We start from the raw sequence: 21,034 nt of genomic DNA, 5'->3' as shown, positions 1-21,034 counted from the left end.
CTGCTGGCAGGGTCAGTTCTGTGAAGTCCCTGGTGCAGGGACATCTCTGCCCAGCTCAGTCTCCAAAGGGAAATTTAAGAACTGTGACCGTTACAGAAGTATTGGAAGGAGAGAAAAGCATGCTTAGAAAAAGAAATATTCAGTTCTATTTTCTCCCATTTCAGAGTTTTGCCTTGTAGAAGGATATACTTATTGAACTTAAATTTGCAGTATGATTGGTACGTATTTCTTCCAAAAAATGTAATAGGGCCTTAACATGGATAATGTCAAGAGGCAAACAGCAATAGCCCATTCTTATGCTTTTGATTCAACACAAAGAAAATTCTAAAGCTGATTTTAAGGTGAGACACACATAAAAAGAGCCAAAATAAAGAAAGTATTGGAACGATTTGGAATGCTAAAAAGCAGCACATCCCTGACTGGAGCATAATCCTCCTCTGGCTCAAAGCAAGAAATGAATATTCAGAGCGTGGGAAACAGAGAAGCAAGATAGCTTGCTGTGAAACCAAATCAAGGGATAAATATTCAGGGCAACAAGATGTGCTATAGCAACTTTAAACACAAAAAGAATAGCAACTGCTACAGCTAAATAGATATAAAAAGAACTACTTGTTAGGAGACATGTAGCAGCTTTATGCTTGAAATATTAGCGTAGTATGTCAAAACCAGTTTAGAGGTTTCATAATGCTGAGAGCATTCCAGCAAGAGATTGTACACTTCCACGTGCTGAAATAAATGAGAGTGGCATGTGCAGATTGAGGGCACTGGTTGTGCTCCTTCCTGTCACACTAATGAATGGTTTGTTTAGCAGCAATCTAAATTCCTTTTATATTTTAAGGTTTGAAAAAGGGCATTTAAGATAGAGGTTCCCTCAGCTGCTATATAATAGTGTTGTCCTTGCTGCTCCACACCATTTACTTGGCGAAAATCAGGAATTGCCCCACTCTGTTGTTGCCTCTTTTCTCCCACCAGCCCCAGCACATGGGTATCACCTTTAAGCATTTAAAATTCATGGTCCAGATTTCTGCAAAAATGAAATAAAATCATATGGTTAGACATAGGATTTTATAATGTCAGACAATAAGAGAGCCTTTTCTGTGCAGATTTTTTTAACCATTTGAACCCTCCAGTCTTCCCCAGGAGTTATACTATTTTTTGAAGCTGTGAGTCACAGAAACGGCAGTTGGCTCTTTAAGAACACTGTCTAATGTGAAGAACCGTGATGAATCTATGAGACTGAGCAGTATTGTGTATATTGGCTTTACCCTATGTCTTCCTGAAAACAATCACAAGCATTTCCACCTCTAGAACCACCTCCTGTATCTTGCGTGCAATACAGATTGAGAGTGCTGCCATGAAAGAGGACCTTGCATGTCATAAAACCACCTACCAAGTTTGCAGCTACTGACAATTTAGGGACAAAAAAGGAAATCTGCACCCCTTTGAAATAACCTTAAGGGAAATTTGCTTTTAAACCCTTGAAGTGATATTAAAAACTCTGGAGAATAAGAGATCATAACAGTGTGTACAAACACAGATGTTGTGGAAAAGGATAAATAAAACATTCTGTTTTGTTTTATGCCAACTTCAACCACCTGAAAAACTGTACCTTAGGGGAAAGACTATAAAGTTGTACTGTGAATATAGAGACCATTCAAATGAGCTAATAGTATTTAAATATTTTCAGAAAAGAATCAGCTATAAACACTACATCCATTCGATAAAACCAGACACAATAGAGACCTCTCCCTTCGATTACTTTACCCATTGATGCAAAGTATTAACAGTTTCCTGCCTGGTATCTTTTTGTGCAGATAGAGCTTGTTCTGATAAACATCTTGTGCTATATTTGTAACTAAATGTGGACTGGCCTTCCTGTTCCTATTCTCCGAATGTCACAAAATATTAAAGCAGGATATGCATTACAGAGCAAAGTTAACATCTCCTTTAATCACTGATACTTCTATATTTGCATCCTTGGTACTCTTTTCAAAAGAGTTGCAGAAAGCTAAGAAACTACTGAAAACAAATAATACAAATATCAGTTACTAAAATTTCTTCATCTGCCCTATTTCAGTCTGGTTCCCAAATAAGATATATTACTTCCAGGTACATAAATGGAAATCAATATTTCAAATGCAGACATGAATTCCTACATGCATTTCTTTGCAAGTAACGTGAAAACCCCATCTCTCTTAACAAAATTTCTTTTTTCCTTTGGAATTAGCACAAGCAAACTTACTTAATGTATGTTTATATCAATTCTAATATTGTTGTAACTGGACTGTACAATATATTATTTTTATGAAGAATAATCCTTTGAAAAATTCTAAGGATTTAATATTCATGGCCATTTCTGGAGCTGGTGAGTTTAATCACAGCAATAGCTTAAAGACTGAGACCCCTTTGTTGGGACCTGTCCAATTTTCTACTGCCCAAAAAGTAGTGTTAGAAAAATGAGTTTAATTTCCTCTGCTATATTTTCTGTTACTAAAAGCAGAGACATACAGTCAAAGCCTGGCACAGCTCATTGCAAAAGGATTGGAAGGTTTCAATGGAATTTACTTAAAACTTTTGAATCTGATTGTAACGGAAGTTACACAGTTTATTTGAATGCCCACTTGGCTTTCTTAAGATACACATGATATCTTCAAATTGTGTTTCTGTTAAGCTGCAGTGTTAAGATCACATTGATGGACGAAACTCAGTGACAAATCCCTAAGACGGGACATACTGACAAGAAGCCTGACAAACACATCTGTAAGCATGGTAGCGTGAAGATGAGTATTATTCTTCAGTTCTGCAAGAGTAAGGCAGCAAAGAGCAACACAAATCTCCTTTAAATGGTAGAAGGAGATTCAGTCATCTTTAGAATATATATTGCATTTCTCTATACCCTAGAACAGAACAGGAATGAAATATATGCAAAGCCTACATTATCTAAGAAAATGTTATTTCAAGGTGTGAAAATCATCAGTGCATTGATATCTTTTTTTTTCTTTTTAGGAACACTTCACAGAAGTAATAAAAAACCAGGAATTTCTTTTGCTCCCTGCTAATGAAATTGCAAAGCTCTTGTCTAGCGATGACATCAACGTTCCAGATGAAGAAGCAATATTCCAGGCATTAATGATGTGGGTGAGGCATGATTTGCAAAACCGGCAACGAGACCTAGGAATGCTTCTTTCTTATATTAGACTGCCTCTACTTCCACCCCAGGTATGAATGTGAAAGGCTAACAGGGAACTTTACTAGCAACTGAAATACCTGCCTCAAGCATCATTTAGAGAAAAGAATTCTGCGGAAAGGGTCTGGTTTTGGCTGGGGTTTTTTGGTGTTTTTTTTTTTCCTTTTTTTTTAAACTGTATAGAAGATATTTTTATTATTTGTAAACACAGATGAAAAAAAAAAATCCCACAATGCCAATGTAATTACTAGGCTCCAAATTATCTCTATAAATATATCAGTCAAGCGGTATTACAAAGGTACAGTGTTTCTTTGTTGGTTAGCAACAGTAGTAGTTTTCCTCTAATAACAGAGAAACTTGAATACCCTACAAAGATATTTATTTAGATTTACCAAACCGCAGGACAGATAAGGCACAATACTTATTTCTTTATTGCCATAAAAAGTAAACAAAACCAAAAGGGTCTAGATTATTGCTGTCTATTCTGACCATTGACGTTACTTGTCGTTTAAGACTGAAAGAGTCACTTCATTGAATAAGTTCCAGAGATGGACATACTGTTTTATAGTAAGCTGACACTATTGTATCTGTGTCATAGAAGTATCTGTATATCTCAATAGAAAAGCTTATAGGAATATCGGAACTGTCAGGACACTACAGCAACTTTATGGATCTCCACGATTGGAGCTGCAAATATAAAACTTTGGATTAAGTATCAAAATACTACATACATTTCATTTAAAAATATTTACTATATTTAAAATATATTTAATATATTCTAATACTCATAGAGATGTCAAGTACTATATGTTAGATTTGCTTATACTCACATCAAAAGGAGTTTTGCATTCAGAGGGTGCGGTACTAGATTCACAATTTTAACCTTCCGTAAAGGTTAAAAGAAAGTTTTCAGAAAAAATAAAGCAAAGACGACATAATATAAAGGTAGGACAAAAAGTCTTTAAGTGTTTTGCTTGCATTAAAGTAGAGTTTCCAGCAAACCTTGAGTGAGTAGAGAACTGAAAATGAGTGTTTGTAGCAACAAATTACTAAAGTACATACAATTTTTATGATTTAGATATATGTAAGTAAGTCCCTCGCTTTTCATTTCTTAGTTACTAGCCGATCTAGAAAATAGTCCCATGTTTGCAGACGACCTAGAGTGTCAGAAACTTCTTATGGAGGCTATGAAGTACCATCTTCTACCAGAAAGACGGTCCATGATGCAGAGTCCTCGAACTAAACCTAGAAAATCTACAGTGGGTGCGCTTTATGCTGTAGGAGGTATGGATGCCACTAAAGGTAAGTTCAGAAATTAATTTAATTCTATTAATTAATTATATTCCAGACACCCTGAGAATATATGACAATCGTCTGAAGATTTCTGTTAGGAAAAGAGCAATTTAAGGATGAAAATGAGGAAAAAAAAAAAATCACAGAGCACAATCCTATGTGTTAGATGTTCTTTCTTATTGCAAGAATCATATGTTTGTAAATGATATACATACAGCTTGGAGTGCCGACTAAAGAAGTTTGATTCAGATGGTGATTTTAAAATTAAGTTTTGCAAGAATTTGTGTATATAGTTTGACTTTACAAATCAGAAGAAAAATTAATATTCAAAATACTTCAAGATTAGTTTAATGTTGTTTTAGAACCCTGTGCTCCATTTTTTGACAAAAGTTAGAAGGCTCAAAAAATTTTTAAAGAAGAGGAAAATAAAACCAAAAAGCATTGCTAAACTATGGAGAACTCTTAGCTAAAGCTTATCAATTCTTATTATAAAATTTCAGATGGAAAAATTTGTACTTTACCGTGAGTGCAACAGTAAGTGCAGCTTTTTTTCAGGACTTCATACACAGGTTTTTTGCAGCTTTGTAGTTGAAAGTTAAATGTTATAAATGTATTCCAGTTTTTATTATTTGATTTTTCACAACTGCAATCAGCTTACAGCTTTACACATTACACTATTCTCTTTAGTAGGGAGTATAATTAATCATTTTCTACAGGAACCTTAACTTCAAACCCACAGCTTGGAGCCAAAGAACTATAATTAAAGTCTAGCGACTTGCTGAACAGTAGAACTTTTAGCTGTGTGAGTTCACTTTTAACAGAACCACAAAGAAGCTAATCCATTTCATGGTTTGCAAAAAGTTGCTGATGACTGAGTTTTCCTATATGAGAGATCTTGCAGTGCTACCTTACTATCTCTATGCAATCAAATCAAGTGCAAAATACACATTCATCACCATCACAACATGAAAACACTCATTCTTAGGACAACTTAGCAAAATGAAGTTAAACTGTAGCAATTAGTATAGTTTCATTAGCGATACTGATAATTTATGAATTATATAAAACAACCGAGAATTCAAGGTAATTTTTAAACTAACTTCCATGAAACTAAGAATAAATTTTCTAATAAGTTTTTCTCAGTAAAGGTTATTCAAAGAAAGGGCTATTTCAGTCAACATCTGCACTTCCTGTTGGTGCCTCTTTTACTTATTACTTTGGAATAAAGCCAATTGTTTGAACTTTTGCCTTTTGATGGTTAAGAAGAACAGCACTTCCTCTCCTCCCTGCTGTCCTCTACAGCTCTGACTCATACTTTGAGCCTGTGCTGGATTGTAAAATAAAGGAAACAGCACCTAAGAAACTACGTTGCACTGGAAGAACAGCTCTGAGAAGGAGTAACTACCACCTCTGGCAATAATATGCTTTCTGTGATAAAGAAAACTCTCAGGGAATGCCAGGTTTGGCTTTGTGCTTATCTCAGGTGGTATATGAAGTAAAATCTCAACTTCAAATGTTCAGAAGATCAAAGAGCTACTTTTGGGCTGGTATTTTGAAAAATGTGAGTGTGCCTAAACCACACTAACTTTCAAAACCTACCTTCCAGCCTCTGTAAAAATTACAGCCTACAGGGTATGTATGAACACACTGTATACCTTAATGTATTTTTCCTGTTTTTTTAGCTAGCGTGAGATACTTCTTTTGAAACTGAGAACTTCGGGGCACTCACATATTAGCATAGAATAAATGAGAAGAAATCAAACCAAAGAAGAGCAAACAGGCTAACAAAATGGAAAGAACAGTCAAAGAAATCTAGTTGCTCAGAATAAAAGAAGACAGGAAAGGGGAAAAAGTAGAATTTCTTTCTTTTATTGCAGATGGATCTGGTAGTTTCTTTCCTGGTCTATGCACCTGGAAAAGCATGTAGAGGAGAGAAAAGATATCATGAGATAAGCTCTTATTTCACTAAATTTATCGAGTATAGTAGATGATCTCTAGCAGATCTCTAAACCAAATGCTGCTTTTCTTTTCTGCTTTATTGCATGGTTGTTTTGCTGTTGTAAATCATTCCTTAGCCACTAACTGCCTATTGTAATTCTCAAAATACTATTTCTCTAGTCTCAAATCCCAGTCAAAGAACAGGCAGGAAATCAGCTCTGTTTTTCTCATCTGGTTGCCTTCAGTTGAGCTGAAGCTGAGCTCCAGGGTGCACTGTATGCGCAACTGGCAATTGTCTCTTCTACCTTGGTTGTTACTCAGCCCTCTCCCCACTGTGCTGAATCAGGTCTCAAAGGAGCAATTACGGCTGCTGAGTGACTGACAGGAGCCAGTGCATGGAAAAGTGTCAGTTTTGAATGGCAGAGAGCTAGGGCCTTATGAATAGTTGCAGTAAAAACATTACTAGAAGTTCCGTGACCTGAAAAAATTGAAAATACAGCTTATATATTACAGCAGACAAGCAGTTATTGCAAGGCTGCTGCAAAGGCGAACCTCAGGGAAGCTACCTGTGGGAACCAAGTGTGTACTTACACACAACTCAGTCTTCTGCCTGTCTCCACCATAAAAAGGAAAATATCCAGACTATTCATGAAGATGCATGCCCAAATCCTAAGACAGACAGACATGTGGATATATTTTCCAGTTTTGATATCACTAATGGTTTAAGCAGAAACATGGTTAAAGAGTATATAGTTGTGATGTACCATGTTTATAAAGAGTACAAAAAAAGAAAAACCAAACCACAAAAAACCTACCCTCATGGTATTTAAATAAGTAACAGATTTAACTTCTCTCCAAAATGATCAATATTAAAAAAAATTGTGGCATTTAATTCTGCATTTTCTTGCCCCCTGTTTATTCTCATGGATTTGACAATCATATATGCATGCAATTAATGCAGCTTTCTCACCAGGTGCAAATTTTGTAACTGAAATTCTCAAAGAGCCACAGTAAATTCCACACACAAAATTTCAATGTTTTAGAATTTAATAATATTTTGGTTTGTACCGACTACTGACTGCTGGGTACTCATCCGTTCATGGCTATCTCACAATACTTATGTTTTTAACAGGTACCACTACAATTGAAAAATATGACCTTAGGACTAACAGTTGGATACAAATTTGTACTATGAATGGTAGACGATTACAGTTTGGAGTTGCAGTAATTGACAACAAGCTCTATATTGTGGGAGGAAGAGATGGTCTGAAAACTTCTAACATTGTTGAATGTTTCAACCCTATCACCAAAGTTTGGACTATAATGCCTCCTATGTCAACACACAGACATGGCCTAGGTAAGAGGTGCTCTTTCTTTGTAAATACCTTGCATCACATACAAACGAATTTTGACTGATGCAAACACTGTTGACATAAATTTTAAAGCTTTTAATAACATAGCAATATTTGTAGAAGATGTTTTTCAAAGACAGAGTTGCCTATTGCCATAATTTTATGACATTCACAGTGAACAAATAATATGAATATGAAATCTAGAATTTATTTCTGGACCTATAAAAAAATAAGGATAAGTTTAAAGTTGAGGAGACTGCAAGGGAGGGAATATGGTGATTTCTGAATGATTTATAGATCACAGTTCTTGTGAAAAAGCTGGCTTCTCTTAAGTTTACAGAAACAGGTATTGCTTGAAATCATTGATAAGTTAAAATGGCATAGAATATTTTTATTTTAATTAATAATAGAAAAAGATTGATCCAGAATTATTTAGTAAACCTTTGTGGCCTGTATGACCTTTTCCACCTCTTGGTGGAGAACATATAGCGTAAGATTCTTACCGGCTAGTCTGTCAAATTTATAAAAGCAAATACTAGGAGGTAGCAAAGGGAAAGAAGACAAAACAGATTAAATAATCCTCATTGAAGTCTTTATAATTACCAACTGCCAGGGCATAATTCTGCCCAACAAGTAGGACACAGCGGTAAATTTGAGTACCCAAAGTTAGGCCTCTCTCTGTGCATCAGCCTGGTTTGCAAAGCTGCCTTACACTTACAGCTCCTATTAGCTTCAGGGTAATTTTGGGGAGAGTTAGCACTTTTGAAAAAATCAGGCCGTGTATATTTAGGCCTGAAAAGACAGATTTAGAAAACTTTTAAGCAGTCAGATTCAAACATTTTGCCTTAGCTAACAAAGGAAGCAAAGAGCAGCAGCTGCCCAAAGGGAAGGCACCAAAGGCCTTCTCTCTGGAGAAGGACAACCACGCAGGATATGTCCACACCAAGCTTTGCAGAAACAGCCACGTTTGCTCTCCTGTGCCCCAAGGACAACAGATACAGGCCATCTCTTATCAAAAGTGTGTTCCCCTTACAGGCATTAAAATGTTATGGTACTTCAGCTAGTAAGGACAGCCAGCTGCACACCCACTCAGGCTTCATGCTAGCAGGAGCACAGAGCTTCAGCTGGCTCAGAAGAAGGATAGGTTTGGGCATATTTTTCATTGCCTGGCTCAACCTTTACCTTTCTTTAAAAGAACAGCATTGTTTCTCATTTAGGGGCTCAAATTTGTCTCAACAAGGTCAACAGAAGTGGAAGAGATAGAAGTCCAAGAAGAGTGCATTAGAACTAAAGCAGCTTTCCTCTAATCTTTTGGCAAAAGATAATGCTTATTCAGAAAAGCACTATATATGATGTATTTTGTTTATCTTTGTTCGTTCTACCAAATGACAAGGCAGCTTTTAGATAGTTTAATACCAGCTGAAATTGCTTATCTGCATTCAGGGAATTAAAGTATGAAGTTAAATACAGTATTGGTCACTGAACTTATTAGATGCTCTAATTTGTTCCTAATTCTATTTTATAAGGAGTAGCAATGCTTGAAGGACCAATGTATGCTGTTGGTGGCCATGATGGATGGAGTTACCTTAATACCGTAGAAAGATGGGACCCACAAGCACGGCAATGGAATTACGTTGCTAGCATGTCAACCCCTAGAAGCACCGTAGGGGTTGCAGCATTAAATAGCAAGTATGTCAACAGGAAAAACTCTCTTTGGTTTTTCATTTGCTTCCTTCCTTGGAAATACAGTTTCTTAAATTCTCTTTTACAGTAACTAATCACCTCGAGAAAACAAAAAGAAAATATAATGCACAAAAATAAGAAAGGAAACCTCCTCTGTTGTGTGGTAAATTGTTTTCAAACTTGTAGTCATGTTTTAAACATATTTCAGCCCTTTCCAGTTACAGCAATTTGAAAATGTTATTACATGCATATCAGAATTTTGCCTGGAATATAACTTATGGGAATATAAGATCAGCTACTTTAAAAAAATATTCCAAGTTTATGTTTACATTTTAAAATTACTATGTCTAAGGAAGCATTATTTGAAAGAACGTGTACAGAAACAGTCATTCATCTGTCTTTTTACATCTCCTGCATGCATCTACAATTTTAAAATGCAATTCACAATCAAGAATAATTTTTAAAAGTTTAAAGGTATATGGTGTGTTCAATGAAAGACAGACAAGTTTAATAATTAGGTATGGAATAAACAGCCTTCTGTAAGACTTATCCTACCCAAATTTATTCTGTCCTTCATCTATTGCTTAAATACACTGAGGTCATGTGTTCACTGTACATTGGTTTTCCCAACAAGGTTTTCAAAACTTATTTAAACATCCTCCTAAGACACTAAAGCCACTCAAGCACTTTTACATGGGAACAGATGCATGCATAAATCTACTGTGTAACCTATAATGAACACCTTCTTGTATGTTGGAAACTGTGGCTTAAGCCAGCCTTCCTTCTTATTTAAATCTGTGGAGAGCTCTTAGCAATGACAGTTTGTAGGGGCCAGGAGTATTACAGTGGCAGGCAGACAACTGCATTTATCCTGAAAATTTATCACTGGCTTCCCTGTTGACTTCTTAAATTCCAGAGGAAGAGAAGGATAAAGAGCAGAAACAAAGATGTCAGCAAACAGGTATTTGCCAATGCAAAACTTCTTCACACACAAGTCAGGGTTTTGCATTCAAACATGACATGATTTTAATCACTAACTCAAAAGTCCAAGAGAGGCAGAACTGCCCATTCAAGTCCCTGTTGTATCTCAGAGGAAATGTTCTCAGCATGAACTTCACCAGAAACTCCTGTTGGTACCTTCCACAGCAATATGCAGGAAACCACTTTGTCAAAGAGGAAATCCAGCCTGATCCTGACTCTGTTCTCAGTCACTCCTGATACAAGCTGTCTCCAGCCTGGCTTAAATCACGTCTGTTAGTCTAGTGATGTAATTTCTGGCATACCAGGGGAAGCTGAGATCAAATGTCCATCATTCAGTGCTACTGCTGCGGTCTAACAAGCAGAATGCTTCTCCTTTTCCTGTTTTCCTAAGTCACACCATATTTTTTTTCTATTCAACCTCACCAGAAAAGACTTTAAGTTCTGTGGAGCAAGACTTTTTGACCAATAAATGGTCTATTGAAAACATCAATCAATAATGGTATACTTGTTCTTTTCCTTAGAGAATGCGAAACACTACCATGTTTCTAGACACGTTTCAGAAAATAAAAAAATCCCAACCAATCTGTTTGTATATACAGTGATTTCCTCTCTCTATGAAAGCTGTGTAAACAAGTAGTCTGTATCTAATGCCATGATGTGAAAAGAAAACAAATCAAATCCTCAAGTTTTTTATGGGTCGAGCAACAAACTGCACAACCGAACTCAAGTCTGTCTTCCATTCACAAACATTAGAAGAGAGCGCTAGAAATTTTGTATTATTCTAACAGTGGTCAAGAATTTTTTAGTTAAATTATACATCAGAGCGGTCTAAAAATTTTTCCAGTCACTGGAGAAAAACAGGCACTTCTCAAGCAAAATTCAACTGATCTGTTTTAGGTGACTTACTCCGGACAAGTCCACACGTTGCCGAGGTCTCTAATTAGTTGCACTGCATAAATTCAATTTCGTGGCAGTAAGTAATAGCCAGGATTTGAAAGGGACCTGAACAGTTGGCACACTCAACATCTAAACACGTCTGCTATTATATCCAGTATGCCTACTATCATAGCCTAGCAGCATCCAAGTTAGCTTGAAATACAAAAGAACTTCAGGCTTTGTACAATTCATTGACAAAAAGCCGCCCCCCCCCCCGCTTCTTAATGTCCACCATTTATTCTTACATGTCTCAACATCAGCTGGTTTAAATCTCCACTTGTTTGCTAAGTGCCTTTAGGCTGGACAGACAAGATGACATACCTGAATGGTAACTTCTGTCCAGCAGACTTTCTTAAATACAACCATTGAGGAAAATATATTTATTATCTTTTTTGACATATGCTTTTGGTATATAATGATATTATTGAAGTTCTTTTACATATTAACCATATAGGAAAAATGTTTAAAGTAATACTAAGATGTCAAATACTCCATAAGCCTGTCATAGGGAATACTACCCATATGTTTCAAACATACATAGCATCTTTCAATCAAATTCAATCTATAGCTCACATTTCAAGAAGCTGACATGCATTTTTAAGATTAATTTTCATATGTGACTGCTTGAAAATTTACATTGCAAATGAAGAATGTAACTTCCTTCATGTACCATGCAAAACCCTTTGTGCAAAGAAAGTTCCAGAGCGTAGCTGTCAGATGGGCATAATGATAATTTTACAGTGGTCTGAATGAAGTTAACCAAATAAAGTTCCTATTAAAATGAGAGGCTAAAGACTGAAATTGTTTGCCTTCTTGTGGGTGATTATCCCAGACTGTATGCTGTTGGTGGACGAGATGGGAGCTCCTGCTTAAAATCAATGGAATGTTTTGATCCGCACACAAACAAGTGGAGTATATGTGCTTCGATGTCCAAGAGAAGAGGGGGCGTTGGTGTCGCAACGTACAATGGATTTTTATATGCTGTGGGAGGTCATGATGCACCTGCTTCCAACCACTGCTCTCGACTTTCCGACTGTGTGGAAAGGTAAGGAATTTTTTTTTTTTTTTTTTTTTTTTTTTTTTACATTCCAGGAAGGAAATACAAAATAATTTGTATCAGCAATGGAAATTTCTTCACAATTGGAATGTTATGTTTGTAAAACATATTATGCTTTTAAAAATAATATTTTGAGCAGAATAACTGATTTCCAATGCTCTTGTGATAACAAAATAATTAACCCTCAGAAGCAAATTCCTCGCAGATCTCCCCTCTATTTGAGCTGCCCAGGAGCCAGGTAAAGACTCCTTAACAAGCAAGACAAATTCAGCATGTGACCTTTCTATTTCTCAAGTTCCAAAACCCAGGTTTGGGCTACTTGTGTCATATATTGTAGGAACTAAATACTTTTTAGTTGTGTCTTCCTTCAATAATTAGACTGATATTGACCAAAAGGTTAAAAATATAATAAATATCACATACTCAAACAGGCAGTAGTCACTACACAGGTATATTCTGATGGAAGAGACTGATAGAAAGAGCCTTGTTTCTGTAAGAAATCAGGCTAAAGCTTATGCTAAGGGTCTGATTTAGCAAGCAAAAAAAAAAGTAAACATGGTCAAAGCAACTACTTCGGCTTGAATTCACAGTTTAAAATTAAATTGTATTACAATAAAATTAAATTATAAAAATTAATACATTGGCTTAATGATTTTGGTAGCACACAGCTGCAAGCAGTGAAATCCTGGCTTGATATCCATTTCTCAAATTACCTTTTAAAATGAAAATACTGTTTATCTGATCCTTATTTAACCTCATTTTTGTATTCTCCACTGATGAGCACAGTTCTTAAGAAAATGCAAATGCTGGACACTTCTTTTTCAGACACAGAAGTATTGTGTGTCAAATGTTGCTTTGCCGCTGTGGTGGCATGTGGTACAATGTAGGACGACAAGAAAACACTTGAGCCCTGGGTGAGCAGGGAACATAATGAGTGAGGACAACTCCTCTGGCTGTTTAATGGGCCGTGGGTATCCATTGACTCTCTTGTGTCATTTGGGGACAAAAAGGAAAAGGGAGCAAGTATTGAACTCCCTGGTGTGAATAACAACAGCTAAGGTTGTTCTCAGTTAGACAGTATAAAGCTGGATCTACCCTGGAATTCACCTGAATTTATGTTGGAAATGGACTGAGTACGTATTGGAAATAAAATCAACACTGATGTAAAATATTGCCATGCATCTTGTGTTACAAACTTTTATAAATTATATGAGATATTTAACTTCTTTTACAGTGAAATTTTCTGGAAACATTAGTTCTGACAAGAAGGAGGAAAAAAATAATATTTATGGAGAAAGAAAAAAGAATATATTGAAATTAACTTTGCTGAGTCAACTGATGGCCATGCTATCATTCCCTCGCGCCTCATTTATGTATAAAATGTAATGATTGTTTAATCTGATAGAAATGGAGAGACTACTCAAAAAGGGAAAATATGGGCATTTTTCATGTGCTTGAAGATCCCTCTAGTGGCTAAATTAAATATTTAAGCACGTTACTCATAATTCTCTCTACTAGTTCATGGTGTAAACTGAACTACAGTACAGGAGAAAATAAGCAAATATCAGTAATTTAAATTTGAAATGTCTTTCTACAATCTATTTTTCTAAATTTGATCATAAAACATCCTAGGTATGATCCAAAAACAGATGCTTGGACAACAGTGGCCCCCCTGAGTGTACCTCGGGATGCTGTTGGAATTTGTCCTCTGGGAGACAGATTATATGCTGTTGGCGGCTATGATGGCCATACGTACCTGGATACCGTGGAGTCCTACGATGCTCAGAACAACGAGTGGACAGAGGTAATAGGAAGAATTGCCTAATAAATAATCGGAATTCTTCCTGCAGATAGGAAGAATTCTGTCTGAATAACGGACAAACCAAAAAAGTTTATGTTGCTAAATTATCACCGGTTTTGTGAAAACCGATATATAAGGATACAGTAATACTGTAGCTTGTATAAAATATTGGTCGCCTCTCCTGTGAAATAACCGTATAAAATTTTTCAGACTAAAGGGTAGAGGCAGCACATGGGCAAGTGAACCAGCTTGCCCAAAGCATTTTGTGCTTGAAGTGCTGCACCATACCGTTGTTAGAGCTGGCAAGTACTTACCAGCCATACTCTCTGCTGGAGGCATGGCCACTTCAACAGTTCACATTTACGGCCGTCACCATTGAGACCAAGAAGTAATATTTAAAACTCAAGATCCTTTTGTAGCTACACAGTCCATGGTTTCGGAACATAAGATATGAAGGTCTTTTACAAAAGTTAAGAGCAAGGACACCAGCCTACACTCCTGTAACTCTCAGCATCTGCTAAAGCCTTATCCCTAAAAGCCGAAACTCTGTTTTTAGAGCCCTCGTTAAATCCAATTTTTTTAGAGTACATAAGTTTGAATAAACAAATTTCTTTCCTCTTAATATGCAAGTAATTTCTTCTATTCCTATCCATAGGAGTCTACTAAAAATGTTTCCTTCTTTTTCTTTTCCTTCTTTTTTTTTTTTTTTTTTTTTCTTTTTTAGGAAGTTCCCGTCAATATTGGAAGGGCTGGAGCATGTGTTGTTGTGGTGAAGTTGCCCTGAGGACCACAAATATTGTGAAACTAAACTGAATGGAGTTTCATGAAGGCTGAGTCAGGAAGATAAGAAATATTTCCAGAAAGCAGTACAGACTATACACATCTTAGCAGCCCGCCATTATAGAGAATACTTATCTCTGAGCCATTATGATATTAGAGCACAAAAGTGTCTTCCTGCATTCCAAAAATCAGACAATTTTGCATAAGTGAATTATTTTATTATAGCTAATGCATACAAATTCAACAATATGTTTAAATGGTTCAGGTTTGTTACAAAAGTATCTGTTATTTATAAAATGCAGTAGTAAAGTGATAAACGGGTGTATAAGATTTCATAAACTTTTTTCTTGTCTATGTTCGCAGTAATGCTAATGTTTATAAAAAGAGCTTTTATATTTTAAGTACATGAAAATGAATAAGAGAAACACCTTCAACAGCGAACTGCACAGAAAGAAATATTTGCCCATAAATATCACTGGCAACAGGATATTCTCTGCAGAAGTAACTTCGTTTCTATATTCAGAAATTAAATTACTAAATTAACTTTAAAATCAAATCAGAGAAGCAGAGAATTTAGTTGCTATTCAACCTCCGGCATTGCTAGTACTGTGACAGAATAACCATTTTTAGCAGTATATTAAATTGAATAGTGCAAGTTAAGAAATAGTAGGGCTAAAGTATCTTTATGTTACTAAGTATGTGCCAACAGAAAGAAATCTCTTTGTCAAAACACAATGCTAATATAATTTCCAATCACTTTCACAGTGCATAGATATGTGATATTTTAATGCTGATCAGTGTGTCAGGTTATTCATGGACTTGTCTTTGCCCACTAACCATCTGTCAGTTTGCGTTAAACTAATTCAGCTATTCTTGGGATAATCACCATGCATTAAATTTTAAAACAATCAGATAATTACATTCCTTGAATATAACTAACAAAATGAAATTTTTATATCATATTGATATGACAATCTTTGACCTCAGCTGAAGATTACCAGCTTTCTCTCATGTACAGTAGAAATATGGTAAGAAAAAACCCATATCCACTGTGTAATGTTATATACCAATTATATAATAAGCATGTTTATGTTTTATTTGAAATTAAGGGAATGTAAAGAATCAAGAATAAACAGGAAAAGAATCACCTGAAAAGAGCACATAATATTCCACATGCATGATATTTTCTTTTTGTGTGCCAATTTCTAATGAAGGTTTTGATTTGTTTCACATTAATTTCTTTTTTTAATCATTTTAAATGCTGAAAGTGTATTTTAGAAAAAGAATGTATGTAAGATATTCTATGCTGTAAAGCACAATATTTGGACAGTATCTACTTTAGTGTTTGTTATGTTGTTGTTTTGTCAGTATCAGAAAATTCAGGACAGAGATGAAAATTCTCTGAACGTGTAGACTAACTTTCCTGATAGAATACTGTGTTTTCAGAATTCAGCAATATGCTATTTTAAAAAATTCATAGTAATAATCCTAATGAATGCTTCTAAAGATGCAATCTCATAAGCATATTTATAAAAGGAAAAACATTTTTAACTTTAAAGATCAGCTATGGTTATATATAGCATGCTACATTCAAATAAACTTTACTTTCTCTGCTAAGAAAATTTAGATTATATTTTAACAACTTTGTGGGTTTTATCCTACATCTTTTCAAGAATAGAAAACACAGAAGTATCAATCTCATTTCTGTACTCTAAAAGAAGAAAAGATCCTGTCTTAGTGTCCTTACTGCATCTGGTCCACATAAACTAAAATTTACCTTCCTTCTAGCACTTCTTCTTAGACAAAGTTCATCTTTTTTCATTCTTTGAGTCAAAAATAGTTACCAGCACTGTTATGTCAGGATGTCCTTTCTATGAAAGGGGCTCACACACCCCAGCCCTTGGCAACCTGAGTTGATTACCTGCAGAGGGCTGAAAGTACACTACATTTTAAGATGATTTCTTTTGCAGCCATTACATGAGGCTGCCCTACAATAGAAACTTAGCAGTGTATCAGCTTAGAACTACCTTCATTTTGTTGTGGATTTCTAGATCAACACACAAATCTCTTGCGAGCTTGGTGGGCCAGGAAAGAAACTTTATTTCATTACTATTTTCCTTTTGTATCTATTTTTGTGGAGGGGAAAAAAAACCCCAAACAACAAACCCACTAAAAAACCCTACTGACACAGAACAAAATGAAGAGCCAAGCAAATAGGGAACAAACCCTACACCAGCGAGTGGGTCACAGGCCCACACAGAGGAAGATTCACATCAGAGGAAGAAGGTATTTTTATTTCCCACCAAATCAATAATCTGAAGCAAATGCAAGAGGGCTAACCACCAAGCTTGACAGTGCATCTGCACAGTAAGACATTTGTGAATGTGAGGTAGATGATAATTTTATCTTTCTCTCTCTCCCCTGTCCTATAGGGAACCTGTCTGACCACCTACCTAGAACATCTTTTTGCAGCAAATGTTAACTTTTAAACATTAATAATAAAAATACCAACATTTTTGCCCTATTCATTGCCTTTCCTGCTTTGGTCATGCAACAGCCATGTGCACTCTTTTATATAATAAATAAAGATTTGTGTAGATCAGAGGGAGACGGTCACTACTGCTTATCACTCAGGCTCTAAAATCATGCTTTTCTCATGCTCTCCTGTAACAGCACATTACTGTTCCCAGTAACCAGTACAACCTCATTTATTCTGCTCTTGTTTGGAAAGCACTGCTATTGAATGCCCATTTTTAAAGCTCTGAAATACAAATTATACAAACAATGTGCAAATAATGTCAAGATATGTGCAAGAGGCACATCAGAAGAGACACCGATAAACTGCCAATACCAACGGGTCTTTCTCATCGAGCCTTTGCATGGAATTTGAAGTTTGCTTCGGGTACAAATAAGCACGCAGCCTCAAGTGAGAAAAAGCAGGCACGGGTCCTAGGCTAGTAGAGCAGTTTACGAAATATAAAGCCATATCTAAAAACCTAATCAAGCCTACAGTAAGGAAAGGAAATGAAGACTTGAGCACAGAAGAGGTCAGTTTTGAAGAACAGAAATGGTGGGTGAGTACCTTAATGCAAACACACAAGACTGGCCTTTGATTGCTGCTTGGCTTGCAAATGTTATAACTGCAGAGATGACACAGAATTCTCCTGTCTTTGTCCCCTCCTTCAGCTCGCAAATTTTATTAAATGCTTTATCAGTAAACAAGAACTTAGGAAAAACACCTAGATATAAATAATCCCCCTAAGCGTATCTTTAAACATACTGCCATTTCCATAGTTTAAGAAAGTCTCAAAAAGAATATTAGAAGAAAATTACACTTTCTGTATTTCTTTACTGTTCTCTAAAGAAATTGTGTCATGAGGTTTGCTTATTTAAAAAAATACCATAAGAAAAAAAATTTGTAGCATTCTTTTAGCTTGCAGCATGCAGCCACATTTATCAGTTTGATCAGTAGCTCTTCCTACCATGAACCACAACCACTGAGGCAGAGTATGTGAATATTTGCACGTATGTGTAATGTGATGAGATAGTCTACTAATTTCTATGGCCAGGCTGTGGTAACTAGTACACTTTCTAAATTTTAAGTTTAAGGCTGTATCTTGTTACAGAAACAACACAAAGACAAATACAAGTAAAGGTAAATGGGAAAAGATGGGAAGGGTGTGAAGCAGAGAAAAGTCAGAGAGCAATCTGCATGCAAGCTTATAAATTAAAGCAGTCAGCTTGGGGAAGAATGGATTGAAAAACCACATGTGGAGAACTAATTCTGCATGTCCCTCTCCTTGAGTGAAAACTCAAGCTTCAATCTCTACCTGAAGAGGTGGTGTTAAGAGATCTGCTATTAAGGTGCCATGGAAAGCAGAAGTGATCAAGTATCTGTTTCTTTACACGGTACTTTTATGTGCAACTGTACAGCTGGGAATCAGATTGTGCACAAGCTGCCAACCCTGTTTGGAGCTATTGATATGAAAGTTCATTTCAACTTCTAAAGAATAAGAACAATATTAGACACTCACATCCTGAATTAATTTCAAAATAATCTATTTTAGGATGAAATGATGACAAAAATTATCATGAGTTTAAAATCTTAAGTGCTAGAAAACAGAAAAATAAAATTTGAGCAGATATTGAATTTAAGCAACAAAATGGCACAACTGAATTTTCTAAAGAAAGCAGTTCCTCGGTGGTTTTAGTACTAAAGTTTGTTTTAGGTTTTTTTTTTTCTTTCATATTATTTGTACAGCAGTGAAAAATCATGTGAAAGGAAACTAGCAATTCACAAAAGGAAATTGGACACCTAACAGGAAGATAGAAGAAAAGCAAACTGGAGAGAATTTGGAGAAGTTCAGACATTATTAGGTGAGAGGAAATGCTAGAGAGGTTCTCTGATGAGGTGTCATCCCTTCACATTTCCTCTGTTTCTCCAAACATGAGTAGGTGCAATAGTTATGTAGCATCTTTGCTTTTTAGGTACCCTGACAGCTGCACACACAGCTGGCTGGCTTGCAAAGCGTGGGAGGGAGCCATCCTTTCCCACCTCGTACTGTTCTGTGTTTTTTATCTTGACTCTCACTGATAGAATGATTATCGTGTTATTTCTTTTTTTCCCAAATCATTGTGCTTGTTTTCTTTTTAAGCACTGGCCCTTAAAGCACCTTTTTGCTCATTGGACTGGCTGATAAGCTCTACATGAACTGGACCAGCAATGATATTTTATATAATGTAATGAATGGGAAGCACGGATACCGCTTACCCCATGAAATCAATTCTGGGAAAGACTGAAGGTTCAGCTTAACCACTATCATGTCTCTCTCTACCAGTAGGAGATATTTAGGCAAAGAGCATAAGAACCAACTAGCCCAGAAAAATCCCTTCTATTACTTTAGCAATGTTACTTTCAGTAACGTAACTGCATTACTGGAGCATTCATCTTCATAACACATCTATAAGGTAGGAAAGCGGTACTACGGCTATTTACAACTCTCACAGAAAAGAAAATAAATTATTTCCCTGATGCCATAGTAGAAAAAATACATTAAGGGAAGGACTTAAGCCCAATTATTTCAACACCCAGATTAGTTAACAGGCTAGACTGTTTTGGACAGTATCTCTACTAAGCCAACAAGATTCATAGAAATTTGAAGCTTATTTGAGCTACCTAGTCAACTAGCTGATGCTGCCACCTTTTCTTTTTTCTGCCTTATTGGTTGAGGAACTTACAAAACCAGCTTTACTACAGTACACGCTCGATTGGTTGAAGAGTGAAAATAAATCTTTTAACATGAAAGGAGACAATTGGTTGTGCATGCCTGGAAGGAATGTCCAGGGTAATTTCCTCAAAGGGAACCAGTGAAGTGTCATGTAAGGTTAATCCTGCCTCTTTCTACATGTATATTTCTGCACATGGTTATCACATGATGTAATTTATTTGCTTCCTACCTGACCCTAGACTCACTCAGAGATGGGGTGCATGATGCTAAATACATGCTAAATACCTGGGCTTCAGTATCTGACTCCTCAAAAGCAAAATCCTGCACTGAAATTAGCTCATTTTCTCTGAACTCGAATGTCATAAAAATTGCATGCTGAATAAACTGCAATGAATTTTATTTGTACATTTCAGCGTGGGTCCTTCCCTTGGGGAAATTTCATTTTATTGATTAGAATTAATTCCTGGAGAGATTAAACTGAACTTCTGTAATAGTCACCACTGATGTAGTATTTCTAAGACATTGTATGCTAAGAGTACCTACATTTGATATTCGAGCCTCACCTCTTATTCCCTATCTCCTCTTACAAGGAAAGGGGGAATTTTATCAGAACAGAAATCCTTTCACTGCCACTTCCCCTCAAAACAATGAAGGTCTGCTTTTTTTCACAGTAAAACTATTCTTTTTATCTTTACGATCTCTGCTGACCTCATCTCTTGCCAAAGAAACCTGACAACAAAATGCTACATTCCACCATTCCTACTTTTTATAAAGCTCCACTACATCATTCACACATAG

At 36.0% G+C, this 21,034-nt stretch overlaps 1 protein-coding gene across 1 annotated transcript in view; it reads left to right on the top strand.

Annotated features, from left to right (window-relative positions):
- KLHL4 (kelch like family member 4) overlaps nt 1–16,798 on the top strand; it is a 45,922-nt gene extending 29,124 nt beyond the window's left edge. Inside the window, exons 5-11 of the mRNA XM_069811519.1 lie at nt 3,007–3,219; nt 4,303–4,489; nt 7,551–7,775; nt 9,297–9,459; nt 12,203–12,415; nt 14,060–14,231; nt 14,953–16,798. Of these exons, the coding sequence (XP_069667620.1) occupies nt 3,007–3,219; nt 4,303–4,489; nt 7,551–7,775; nt 9,297–9,459; nt 12,203–12,415; nt 14,060–14,231; nt 14,953–15,012 (1,233 nt within the window). The 3' untranslated portion in view covers nt 15,013–16,798. The remainder of the gene's footprint in view (nt 1–3,006; nt 3,220–4,302; nt 4,490–7,550; nt 7,776–9,296; nt 9,460–12,202; nt 12,416–14,059; nt 14,232–14,952) is intronic.
- The last annotated feature ends 4,236 nt before the right edge of the window (nt 16,799–21,034 follow it).

This window comes from Haliaeetus albicilla, chromosome 23 (assembly GCF_947461875.1).
Source record: "Haliaeetus albicilla chromosome 23, bHalAlb1.1, whole genome shotgun sequence".
NCBI lineage: Eukaryota > Metazoa > Chordata > Aves > Accipitriformes > Accipitridae > Haliaeetus > Haliaeetus albicilla.
The sequence above is the reverse complement of the archived record's forward strand: the minus strand, read 5'-3'. Positions and strand labels throughout refer to the sequence as shown.